Source organism: Somniosus microcephalus, chromosome 5 (assembly GCF_052327205.1).
Source record: "Somniosus microcephalus isolate GS21.2 chromosome 5, FLI_Smic_1.0, whole genome shotgun sequence".
NCBI lineage: Eukaryota > Metazoa > Chordata > Chondrichthyes > Squaliformes > Somniosidae > Somniosus > Somniosus microcephalus.
In genome coordinates, this window is record NC_140991.1 from 315,111,328 (window position 1) to 315,123,409 (window position 12,082).

A 12,082-nucleotide genomic window follows, 5' to 3' on the forward strand; every position below is an offset into this window, starting at 1 on the left:
TTGTTGACTTTGAGGTACAGGTATCCCAAGGTACAGCGAGGTGCGTTAATAGGCTGCATATTAGATCTGGAGGGAGGCAGGACCAGATAGGTATTTATTTAAGAGCCTTCCAGAAAACAGGGCATAATGCATTTTCATTTATATTTTTGAAATATCAATCAACGGTATACTTCTTGTTAAAAGTGTTCATTATATGTAATCAATTTCTTAACCTTAAAACGGGGGGGGGAACAGTAGCATAGTGGTTACGTTACTGGACTAGTAATCCAGAGGCCTGGACTAATGAGTTCAAATCCCACCACGGCAGTGGCGGAATTTAAATTCAGTTAAATAAATCTGGAATAATAAAAAAAAGTGACCATGTACCTACTGGATTGTTGGTAAAACCCATCTGGTTCACTAATGTCCTTTAGGGAAGGAAATCTGCCATCCTTACCCGGTCTGGCTTATATGTGACTCCAGACCCACAGCAATGTGGTTGACTCTTAACTGCACTCAGTTGTATAGGGCAATGTGATAATGGCCAGTTAACCTGCTTTTAGTGCTGTTGATTGAGGGATAAGTATTGGCCAGGACATCGGGAGCAATTAGGAATGGGCAATAAAAACTGGCCCTGCCAGCGCCGCCCACATCCAATGAATGAATAAAACAAATATGAATAATTACACTCTCAATGCAATACTTACTGCTTCACTGTACTGTTGCTGCTGAATGTATAATCGTGCTGTGCGAAGCATGTCCTGCTCTTTGGAAAGTGGAAGAGGTCTGTCAAAAGAAAACAAACACTTGAAACGTTTAATTCCCCAAAAAACTTCAACCTTTCACTGATACAAATCAACTACCGATTTAAATCCCAATGCCATGAACAATTATGCTGCAAACAAGATTTTAATCAGATTGTATATACAGGTAGACTATCCTTTATCCGCACTTCCGAAAACCGAAAACCTCTAAAAACTGAAAGTTTTTTCATGGAGTGTAAGTCGTGCGCACAACATGACCCGAGCGGCGCCAAAACATGACAGGAGTGGTCCGGGAGCTCTGCCTTTCCCTGTGAGCAGGGCAGAGGGTCACAGAGTTCCCTCCTGGGTGGGAGATTGCAGGCCGAGCCGGGCAGTGTGAAGGAGGTACCGGGAGAGTGAACCCAACAATACAGCGGCCCGTCCGATAGCTGCTGCGGCCCGTCCGATAGTCTTTTCTTTTCCCCCCCGCCGGACCTGATTTGCGGGCCAGCTTAGTGTAGGAGTCAGCCGATATCCGGCTTTCCCACAACTGGCAGCGGCAGTCGAGCCCCAGACCCCCGCTAAGTCAAGGAATTCAGATACGGAGCAGGGAGAGCCGGAAACCTCGATCTAACGGCAGAAATCAGCAGCCGTTTTGTTAGGTTTTTTTTCTTCCCCTAGCATTTTTTTACTTCCCCTAGCATTTTTTTTTAAACAGTCAGGCTGTGGAAAGAGTCTCTGTAGCTTAGCAACAGCTTCAGAGACGCTTCCAAGGCAGGGCCCGAGTGTTTACAAGCTGTTGCTAAGCAACAGTGGTTGTTGTCAGAAAACCTTCTGAAATCCGAAAAATTCCGAAAACCGAAACACAGCTGGTCCCAAGGTTTTCGGATAAAGGATAGTCTACCTGTATTACTCTAGTAAAGGTGATAGCAAATCTGGGGTTGTTCTCCTTGGAGCAGAGAAGGCCAACAGGAGAATTGATAGGTGTGTTTAAAATCATGAAGGATTTTGTTAGAGTAAATAAAGAGAAACTGTTTCCAATGGCTGAAGGGTCGATAACCAGAGGGCACAGATTTAATGTGATTGGCAAAAGAACTAAAGGCGACATGAGGAAACACTCTTTTACGCAACGAGTGGTTAGGATTTGGAATGCACTGCCTGATAGGGGTGAGGATACAGATTAATTAGTAGCCTTCAAAAAGGAATTGGATAAATGCTTGAAGGAGAAAAAATTGCAGGGATATGGAGAAAGAGTGGGGGAGTGGGACTAACTGGATTGCTCTTCGAAAGAGGTGCCGCAGACTCGATGGGCTGAATGGCCTCCTCCTGGGCTGTACTATTCTATGATTCAAGTGAACTACAGTGAGTACTCAAGAGAAATATGCACAATAACTTACTGATCCCAGTTAACCAACAAAATCAAATGACATCAATGCCTTCAAACGGGACTGACACATACGCCACTGAGGTTGCATAAATTTAACTTTGCTAATGGACTATTCTAAATAGTTACATATTAAAAATGGTGTGGTTGCAATATTCTGAAGGCACTGCACCAGTAGCTGGTGCTGTCAGCATAATGTTACGTGGCATAACGTTACGTGGCATAGCGTTATGTGACCGGCCTATCTTAAAGACCATCAATTTAACTTCCGATAGACTGATGCATGAGTTTATCTAAACAAAATTGATGAGGTTAAAAAAGAACAAAAAATTAATCACGAAACTTGTAGAACATAGAAACAGGCTGATGAAATTGGAGGACCTTCTGGCATTAATGAAAAGCACAATCAGAAGCCCAAATGCAAGAACGCCAATTGACTTTGATACAGACACCACAACGTAAAAAGACAGCTTCCCCAGAATCTGTGGCAGAACATTAATGAGTTAAAAAAAAAATAATTGGCGGTCTCAATCTCACTTTCCTTGGTCTTCTCCCTCTCCTCCCCCTTCCCAGCTCACTTTCCCTCTCATCTCCCCTTCCTCATCTCACTTTCCCTCTTCCGCCTCCACTCCCTCTCTCCATTTCCCTTCCATCTTAGTATCCCCATCTTCTTCTACCATCTCACTTTCCACCCTCCTCTCCATCTCATTTGTCTTCTCCCCTCCCTTTCTTCTCTCAACCTCCTTCATCTCTCCCTCTTCCCTCATCTCCCCCTCTCCACTCCCTCTGTTCCCCTTCCATGCCTTAGTTTCATTATTTCCCCACCCTCTAATGCTGCTTGACCCGAACAGTGCTTTTGAGCGAGACTCCCGTGTGCAATACCAGGAGAGATGGACGAGCATGAATAAAAATAGCCCGTGAGGCACTAATCCCTCTTATTCAACTTTGATAACCAGCAGACTGAACGGGAAAATTCAGTTTGTGTAAGAATATGAGGTCATATTTTTGTCTGTTCAGAGAGAAAAAACCAGGAGAACTGTCTGTTTCTGGTCACAATTTACAACTTGCTAATCAAATCATGGGAATACGTGGTATGGCAACAGACAAATCCTGAGAATCAATTCAGGGAGCATAATGAAAAATAGTTGCCCAAACAGAACATGCCTATAACAATGATTCGTCAATGCTCTTAAGCAGCTAACAAGCCACGTAACTGGTATAAAATCTGCAGTTTACTAATCCAACTACAAAATTTGCAACTTTGGAGGAAAATGTTTCAATCAAATTGGAGAATAAAGCATTTTATCAACCAGTTCTTGAATAAAGAAAGAAAGACTTGTATTTCTGTAGCGCTTTTCATGACCACCAGACGTCCCAAAGCGCTTTACAGCCAATGAAGTACTTTTTGAAGTGCAGTCCCTGTTGTAATGTAGGAAACGCAACAGCCAATTTGCGCACAGCAAGCTCCCACAAACAGCAATGTGATAATGACCAGATTATCTGTTTTTTAGTGATGTTGATTGAGGGATAAATATTGGCCCCAGGACACTGGGGAGAACTCCCCCTGCTCTTCTTCAAAATAGTGCCATGGGATCTTTTACACACACCTGAGGGGGCAGACGGGGCCCTCAGTTTAACGCCTCATCTGAAAGACGGCACCTCAGACAGTGCAGCGCTCCTTCAGCACTGCACTGGAGTGTCAGCCTAGATTTTTGTGCTCAAGTCCCTGGAGAGAGACTTGAACCCACAACATTCTAACTCAGAGGAGAGAGAGTGCTGCCCACTGAGCCACAGCTGACACATATTCTTCTAAACTCTGTGATGGACACATCTGTAATGGGAGAGGATGCTTCCCCCCGCCCTCCCCCCAGATATACGGAGGAGGCAAGTGTGGCATTACGTGAATGAAAGACTGATGAACAACTCGGATGACCCAGCATTAAGTTCAGCAGAAGCTGCACTGACTTAAAGAGGAGTGCAAAGACAACGCACGAACATTGCTGCCAAGTAGGAGCTTAAGGCATGAATGAAAGATGTGGTTGTTAAAAATGCAGGAATAATTGCCTGTTCTACAGTGTGCCACTGACCGCATAACACCACCAGTGTCTTCTGTGATGGAGTTCCTAGTTATACTGGTGATAGGCACTTCAGCTGCATTTCTCACAAATACTCCTGCAATGGACGATTTGGGGTCTGAAGTCCATAAAGCATGGCTGGCTTTAATTTGCTTGGGGCACTACGAATTCTGAGCCATCATAGCGCAATGTTCTATGCTCAGACAGAACAAGTTGTCCTCATGAAGCAATTGCCTCCAGCAGTAGTGGGGTGCAGTACAGGGTCTGGCAGTATACCTAACAGTTCTATCCCACCATGTAGCTCTGCATAAGTTACAGCAGGCACTGTCTCAAAGCAATGAGGCTGCAGTAATTTCAGCAGAGCAGACTCCTAACAATGATGCACGTTCATCGGGGTTAGTTGTAGATTCAAGTTAGTGAGCCTTCTGCATACCTTGCAGCTTCTACACAGCACTCACTAGCGCTAATCTTCCACTGCCTCCCTGGTGACGCTGAGCCTGAAACTGCAGTACTTGCGCACTCAGGTGTCTGCCGGTGTCGTTGTTGGCCCCTTGTGAATTGTACGAAAGGGAAGGGAATAGATTTGTTGAATCCATTCAACATAGTTTCCTCTGGTCATTATCACATTGCTGTTTGTGGGAGCTTGCTGTGTGCAAATTGGCTGCCGCATTTCCTACATTGCAACAGTGACTACACTTCAAAAAGTACTTCATTGGCTGTAAAGCGCTTTGGGACGTCCAGTGGTTGTGAAAGGGGCTATAGAAATGCAAGTTCTTTCTTTTCTTTTGTTTTAATGCAGAAAGTCTTCACTCCAACAAGGGTACAGGCAACATTTGCTTTAGTTATGAGTAACCAACCAGTAATAGGTGGAGATCTTGGGAACAGTGACATTGGCCCGTATTTTCCGATCGGAGGCTTCCTGCGTGCGGAGGCCTCCGATCTGGAAAAAATCTACACCCTTACCAGAGGGCTCCAGAGGTCCGGCCATTTCCACTCCTGGGCCTCTCCACAACAAAATGCGCAGAGGCCCACGTATCCCAGAGGCGCATGCGGTTCGCAAGCGTCCCTGGGATCACGTGGGCCATGGAGCGCCAATGAAAGAAGGGAATCTTCCTTCATACTTTTGACAGGTCTCTCAGCTTCGAGTATGAATGGCAATCAATGAAAAAACACAAACATTAAATAATTTTTTTTTAAATCACGTTTTAAAAATTAGTTAAAATTACATTAAATTAAATATTTTAAACAAAAATTAAATTTTTTGAAAAAAAAAATTAAAGTTTTTTACGGGGCTAAAAATAAACACCTTTTTAAAAAAAGTATTTTAAAATTATAAATGAGTGAAATTTTGTTTTACTCTTTTAAACTCTTATGCTGGTAAAAGCAGGCTTTACTCCTGCTTTTACCAGGCGTAAGATTTTTAAAGGTTTTCAGCGGGCGGAGATTCTACAGAAAGCGGAATTCTCCCCCCGCAGAGGCCCTTCTCCCCGGGCAGGTGGAGGATCTGTCAAGAGGATTCTTGACAGATCGGAAATGCCGGTTTTCAACGCATGCAAATGCCAGTTTCAGGCACGCGAAGTGCGAGGTCCCTACGGGTGTGTACACAGCCCGTACACACCCGTGGGGGTCGGAAAATACGGGCAAATAATATTCATCAGGAACTGGTCCAGCTCTCTTTTTGAAGGTATGCAGTGAATCAAGCACTCGCCACCCATAGGTCTACTGTCCTCTGGGAAAAGAAGAACCTCCTGACATCTAACCTAGTTCTGCCCTTGAGTAACTTATACACATGACCTCCGGCCCTAACTAACCAAACTAATTATATAACCTTTGTACAAACACAACAATTCCAATGGATAAAATAATGGGATTGAAGCCGGAACAAAGGTCTAGGTGGCTTCCATCAGATGGAGTTTAAATAAGCAAGCAAGAAAATTGGGGCTAGATTAGTTATAACCTTCCAAGGCAAGCTGGATTCAAGGATAATAGCCGTAGATTGGAAGGTAGCAAATATTATACCATTATTCAAAAAAAACAAGGAAGGGACAAGCGACAAGGCTTAATGTCAGTAGTTGGAAAATTGTGAAGATCAATCAAGGGCAGACTACGTGAGCACTTGGAAATAGAAGCTGATTCAGAAGTATCAGCAAGACCTGTGAAAAGTAGGTCATGTCTAAATAACATAATACAGCTCTTTGTGCATAGAGGCAGATAAATGGATGTTTTTAAGACTGAGATGAGGAGAAATTTCATCACTCAAAGGGTTGTGAATCTTTGGAACTCTCTACCACGGAGAGCTGTGGAGGCTCAGTCGTTGAGTATATTCAAGGCAGAGATCGATCGATTTTTGGATACTAAGGGAATCAAGAGATATGGGGATAGTGCGGGAAGGTGGAGTTGAGGTTAAAGACCAACCATGATCTTACTGAATGGAGCAGTAGACTCGAAGGGCCTGCTCCTGTTTCTTATGTCCTTACGTTATATACATGGGCTTTCAGACGACATTTAATAAGGTTCCACACAAGAGATTGCCAGCTAAACACTGAGGTGTGTGAAATTGGAGGCATCCTCCTAGCAATGGATAGGAAACTGGGTGGCAGGTAGGAAACAAGGAGCTGGAATAAAAGGGGCTTTCTCAGATTGGGAGAAAGGGACAAGTTGTTTCCCAGCTTAACTCTATTTACAAATGATGTGGACTTGGGAATAGAGGGAAGTATATCCAAGTTTGCATGATGATACGAGAGGTATAGTGAACGATGAACAATAAAACAGAAAATTGCAAAAGGACACAAACAAATTAAATGAGTGAGGGGGAATTATAGTAAGTGCAGCTCAACTTAACAAATTCTGCATTTTAGACTTAAGAGTGGCAGATAGGAATTCAATCTAAATGGGGAAGCTAGAGTGAGGGAGGATGAACAAAAGGATTCAGGAAGTGTAGGTCCAGAAGTCATTAAAAGCTAGCTTGCCAGTCCAAATAGTGATCACAACATGTTTGGATAAAGAAGCAACCAAGTATCATTGCCGTTATATACAGCCTTGGCAAGACCTTATTTGAAATATTGCATTCAGTTTGGTGCACCCTAAATTAGGAACGATATACAGGCCTTGCATAAAGTCCACAGATGATTCACTAGAATGATACCAAGGATTGATAGTATGAAGACATTGATAGTATGAAGAAGAGATTGAGCAATAATGAGAGACTGGGTTATATTACAAAAAGAAGAAAATACTGCAGATGCTGGAAATCTGAAATAAAAACAGGAAATGCTGGAAATACTGAGCGGGTTGGGCAGCATCTGTGAAGCGAGAAACAGAGTTAACGTTTCAGGTCGATGACCTTTCGTCAGAACTGGAAAAACGCAGGAAATGGAACAGATTTTTAAGCAAGTGTAGGGGCTGGGAAAGGGGGGAGGGGAATGAAAGAACAAAAGGGAGGGTCTGTGATAGGATAGAAGGCGGAAGAGGTTAACAGACATTGAGGGATATTCAAGGCGAGCGGAGATGGTAATGGGACAGGTTAAGAAACAAAGGATGGCTCTAGATGAAGTGTAAATTGCGCTGGCAGAATGGAAGACAGCTGCCATGTGGGAAGAGAAGAAAAGACACAAACAAAAGGTGTGGATAAAAAATATATATATGATAGGGGCCGAGGTAATATGAAATTGTTGAACTCTATGTTGAGTCCAGAAGGCTGTAAAGTGCCTAATCTGGGTTATATTCCCTGGCGATGAGAAGGAAAAGGGTGATCTGACTGCACAGCAACAGTATTAAGGCATATACAGGAAAAGTTCTGATATCTGGCACCGACGGGACCGGCGTGTTGCCGATATATCAAAACTGCCGGACATGCAAAGTTAACGTTGAAGCATACGGAGATGAAAATCTCCATATTTGACAACAAACACTGTTGCTCAGCAACAGCTTGTAAACACTCGGCCCGTACCTTGGAAGTGTCTCTGAAGCTGTTGCTAAGCTACAAAGACGCTTTCCAGAGCCTGCCTGTTAAAAGAATGCTAGGAGAAGAAAAAAAACCTAACCAAAACGGCTGCTGATTTCTGCCGTTAGAGCGAGGTTTCCGGCCATACAACCTCCGGATAAACCAAAGTTTCCTGTAAATCGAGAAAAGGCAGGGAACCGGGATTGAAAATAACATGAGCAAAAATGTGCCACAGTAGGGTCAGCGAGGCGACTCCCGTTCCCCTGTCTCCCATCGCCTCTTTGCAGGATACCTTGGTTGTGTATAAATGTTGCACAGGTCTGGATATCCACGTGAAGCCTTTGCTGCACTGAAACACGAGTGAAAATATTGGCAACGGTGTTAAACGTTTAGAATTTATATATCGACTGCAACGTTGTTCCTCGAGTGTTGAAACCTGTAGGGTTCTCCCTGAGCAGGACAGGTCCAGTGGGTGCAGACAACTTGGAAACTGAATTACAAAACTGCCAGAAGAATTTCCATCACTGTGAGATTTAAAGATGTCCGCTTGCAGCGTGCACAGCGTGAAGAGCGGGAATGAGTACAGGTAAGATCATACTGCAACAGAAAAAGCTGGAAAAACTCAGCAGGCCAGGCAACATCCGTGGAGAGAGAAACAGGGGTCGATTTTCCCGAAGCTGTCGGGAAGGAGGTGGGACTACAACTTTCGGGTTTTTGACCCACCTACATCGACGCCCGACCAATCCACGCGATTTTCCCTTGATTGACCTTGTTGAGTCCACCCAGCGGGCTCAGCAGGCTAGTTAAGGGCCACCCGGCAACAGGTGACGTCACAGACTGCAATTTCATCTGTCAAGAGTTCTTGACAGATGAAGTATCAGTGTTTCACAGCTGTTTCAAGCTGTGAAACACTGACAGTCTGAGTTCTAACATGAGTCCTTCTGCACAGACTCAGTTAGAACTCTCAGCAGCACTCAAAGCTGAAGGCTGTCACTTGTCACAGATCGCAGCCATTCAGCTTTAAGTGCCGGCTGAGTGATGGGCTCCCGACGCCTGCAGGAAGAAAGGCTGTTAAGGTTAAGTACAGGTAAATAAAAGTTCTTCACACACTTTAGACACACCAAACACACTTACCTTTGCACTCATGCACCCATCACTCACCTGAGCGCCGACATCGCGACCCCTCCAACTCCTTCAACCCGACGGCCCGCCTGCTCTAACCTGGCGTGGTTTGGAGCCGTCAGGAAACCCACACGAAACCCCTCAAAATAGGGATTAGGCTAAAGACTGCCCGTTAACTACCTGTTAACAGGCAGTTAATTGGCACGAATCACTTCCCGCCTGGGGTCGGCGGGTCCCAGTGCGGGGCGGGTACCCGCCGCCTCTGAAAGTTGTGTGGAGCGGGGTTTTGGGCGGGATGGTGTCGGGACCCCCAAATTCGGGATTCCCCCCCCCACCACACGCCTGAAACCCTGCCTAAAGCTGCACGAAAATCGACCCCACAGAGTTAATGGTTCAGGTCGAAGACCCTTCTTCAGAACTGAGAAAAAAAGCAGGAAGTGAAACAGATTAAAAGGCAGTTTTGGGGGCTGGGAAATGGGGGAGGGGGATGAAAGAACAAAAGGGAAGGTCTGAGAGGTGAAGAGACGTTAAGAGATATTCAAGGCGAGACGAGATGGTAATAGGACAGGTAAAGAGACAAAGGATGGCGCTAGATGAAGTGTGAAATGCGCTGGCAGAGTGAGAGACAGCTGCCATGTGGGAGAGAGAAAAAAGGGAAAGGCACAAACCAAAGGTGTGGATAAAAAATATAATAAGGGCCGAGATTCTGAATGATCTGAAATTGTTGAACTCGATATTGAGTCCGGAAGGCTGTAAAGTGCCTAATCGGAAGATGAGGTGCTGTTCCCCGAGCTTACGCTGAGCTTCCGTGGAACAATGCAAGAGGCCGCGGACGGTGAGGTCTGATTGGGACTACATAGTAGCCTCAGTTGAATTTTGATAGATTTTTTTTTGAACACACGTTAATACCTTTACAGGCATAGACACGGATGTTGCCCTGGCCTGCTGAGTTTTTCCAGCTTTTTTCTGTTGTTATTTCAGATTTCCAGCATCCGCAGTATTTTGCTATCGTAGGAGCATATCGCAGTCTGTTATGCTCCTGCAGAAGCGCTATATTAACCCCCACCAAAAAAAACCCTCGCTAATTTTAGTGAAGTCTCAAAGTCTAACATGAAAATGTAGTCAGCAGACTGTGTAATTTCTGTTAAATTACTAGAACTGCTCGTAGCAAAACTGTGCAACAAAATATGCAATATTCTTGCGCAAGTTTCTGGTTTGCCTCTAATGGGCTGTGCTTTGAGTTTCATGTAATGTAAACTGTAATTTGTACAGCAGCTGTTCAGTAGCATGACTTCATCCATACTGCCGCCACAGAGACTCGATGTCAGCAGATTTTCTTGACTATGCCATACTTTTTTTTTTCCCAAAGAATCATAGAATGGTTACAACACAGAAGGAGGCCACGCAACCTGTCGAGCCTGTGCCGGCTCTCTGCACGAGCACTTCGGCTAGTCCCACTCCCCCGCCCTTTCCCCGTAGCCCTGCAATTGTTTTCCTTTCAGCTGCTTAGACGCTTCCCTTTCGAAAGCCACGATTGAGTCGGCCTCCACCACCCTTTCAGGCAGTGCATTCCAGATCCTAAACACTCGCTGCGTTAAAAAAGATTTTCCTCATGTCGCCTTTGGCTCTTTCGCCAATCACCTTAAATCTGTGTCCTCTGGTTCTCGACCCTTCTGCCAATAGGAACAGTTTCTCTCTATCTACTCTGTCCAGGCCCCTCATGATTTTGAACACCTCTATCAAATCTCCTCTCAATCTTCTCTGCTCCAAGGAGAACAACCCCAGCTTCTCCAGTCTATCCACGGGTAACTGAAGTCCCTCATCCCCGGAACCATTCTCATAAATCTTTTCTGCACCCTCTCTAAGGCCTTCACATCATTCCTAAAGTGTGGTGCCCAGAATTGGACACAATACTCCAGTTGAGGCCGAACCAGTGTTTTATAAAGGTTCATCATAACTTCCTTGCTTTTGTACTCTATGGGCTCGATTTTCCCAAGCCCCGAGGAGGCAGGCATGGAGGCGGGACAGCACGTAAAATCAGAGAAATTGGGGGCGGATGGCAAACCCACCCCCATCCCACCTCCGTGCCCTTTTGCCAGGAGGCGGGAGGATGTGCAGCTTCGGGTCCCATCTCCTGGAGGCGGGAAAGGCTTTTAATCCTTTTAACTGCCTGTTAACAGGTAGTTAACAGGCAGCAAAAAAGTGATTAGTGCCATTTTACCTTCACAGGTGAAGGCTTCCCGACCTCGGAGAACCCCGCCGGGTTGGAGGAGACGTGGAGGAGGTCTGTGGCAGTCGGAGGCGCCTGGAAGTAAGGTGTAGGGGTGAGTGATGGGTGCAAGTGTGGAGTGGTAAGTATGCAAGGTGAGTGATAAGTTTTTAAAAAAGTGTTCACTTACCTTTTTTTACTTCTGTAGCCTTTAGCCGTGCTGGATCAGGAGAGCGGCCCATCGTGGGAATGTACCTCAACTGTACCAAAACCATCTCCTCTTTAAAGGCAGCCCATTGTTTTATTACAGTTTTACCTGCCAATCTTTGAGTCCAATTTACCTGGGTCAGATCTGTTCTCAACCCACTGAAATTGACCTTCCTCCAATTAAGTATTTTTACTCTAGATTGCTCCCTGTCCTTTTTCATAGCTAATCTAAACCTTATGATACTAAGATCACTGCTCCCTCAATGTTCCCCTACTGACACTTGCTCCACCTCATTCCCCAGAACCAGATCCAGAAATGGCTCCTTCCTCGTTGGGCCGGAAAAGTACTGATCAAGAAAATGTCAATTCCAAGGAGTTGCATAGGGCCACTCTGGAAAGTTCAATTGGCACTTCGACGCA

The 12,082-nt window shown here is 45.1% G+C and overlaps 1 protein-coding gene across 3 annotated transcripts in view; it reads right to left on the reverse strand.

The window, feature by feature from the left end:
- Positions 1 to 12,082, reverse strand: part of pign (phosphatidylinositol glycan anchor biosynthesis, class N) — a 154,009-nt gene that overhangs the window by 70,605 nt on the left and 71,322 nt on the right. For all 3 annotated transcript variants that reach the window (XM_085989264.1, XM_085989265.1, XM_085989266.1), the window contains exon 14: positions 687 to 765. In XM_085989264.1, the coding sequence (XP_085845390.1) occupies positions 687 to 765 (79 nt within the window). The remainder of the gene's footprint in view (positions 1 to 686; positions 766 to 12,082) is intronic.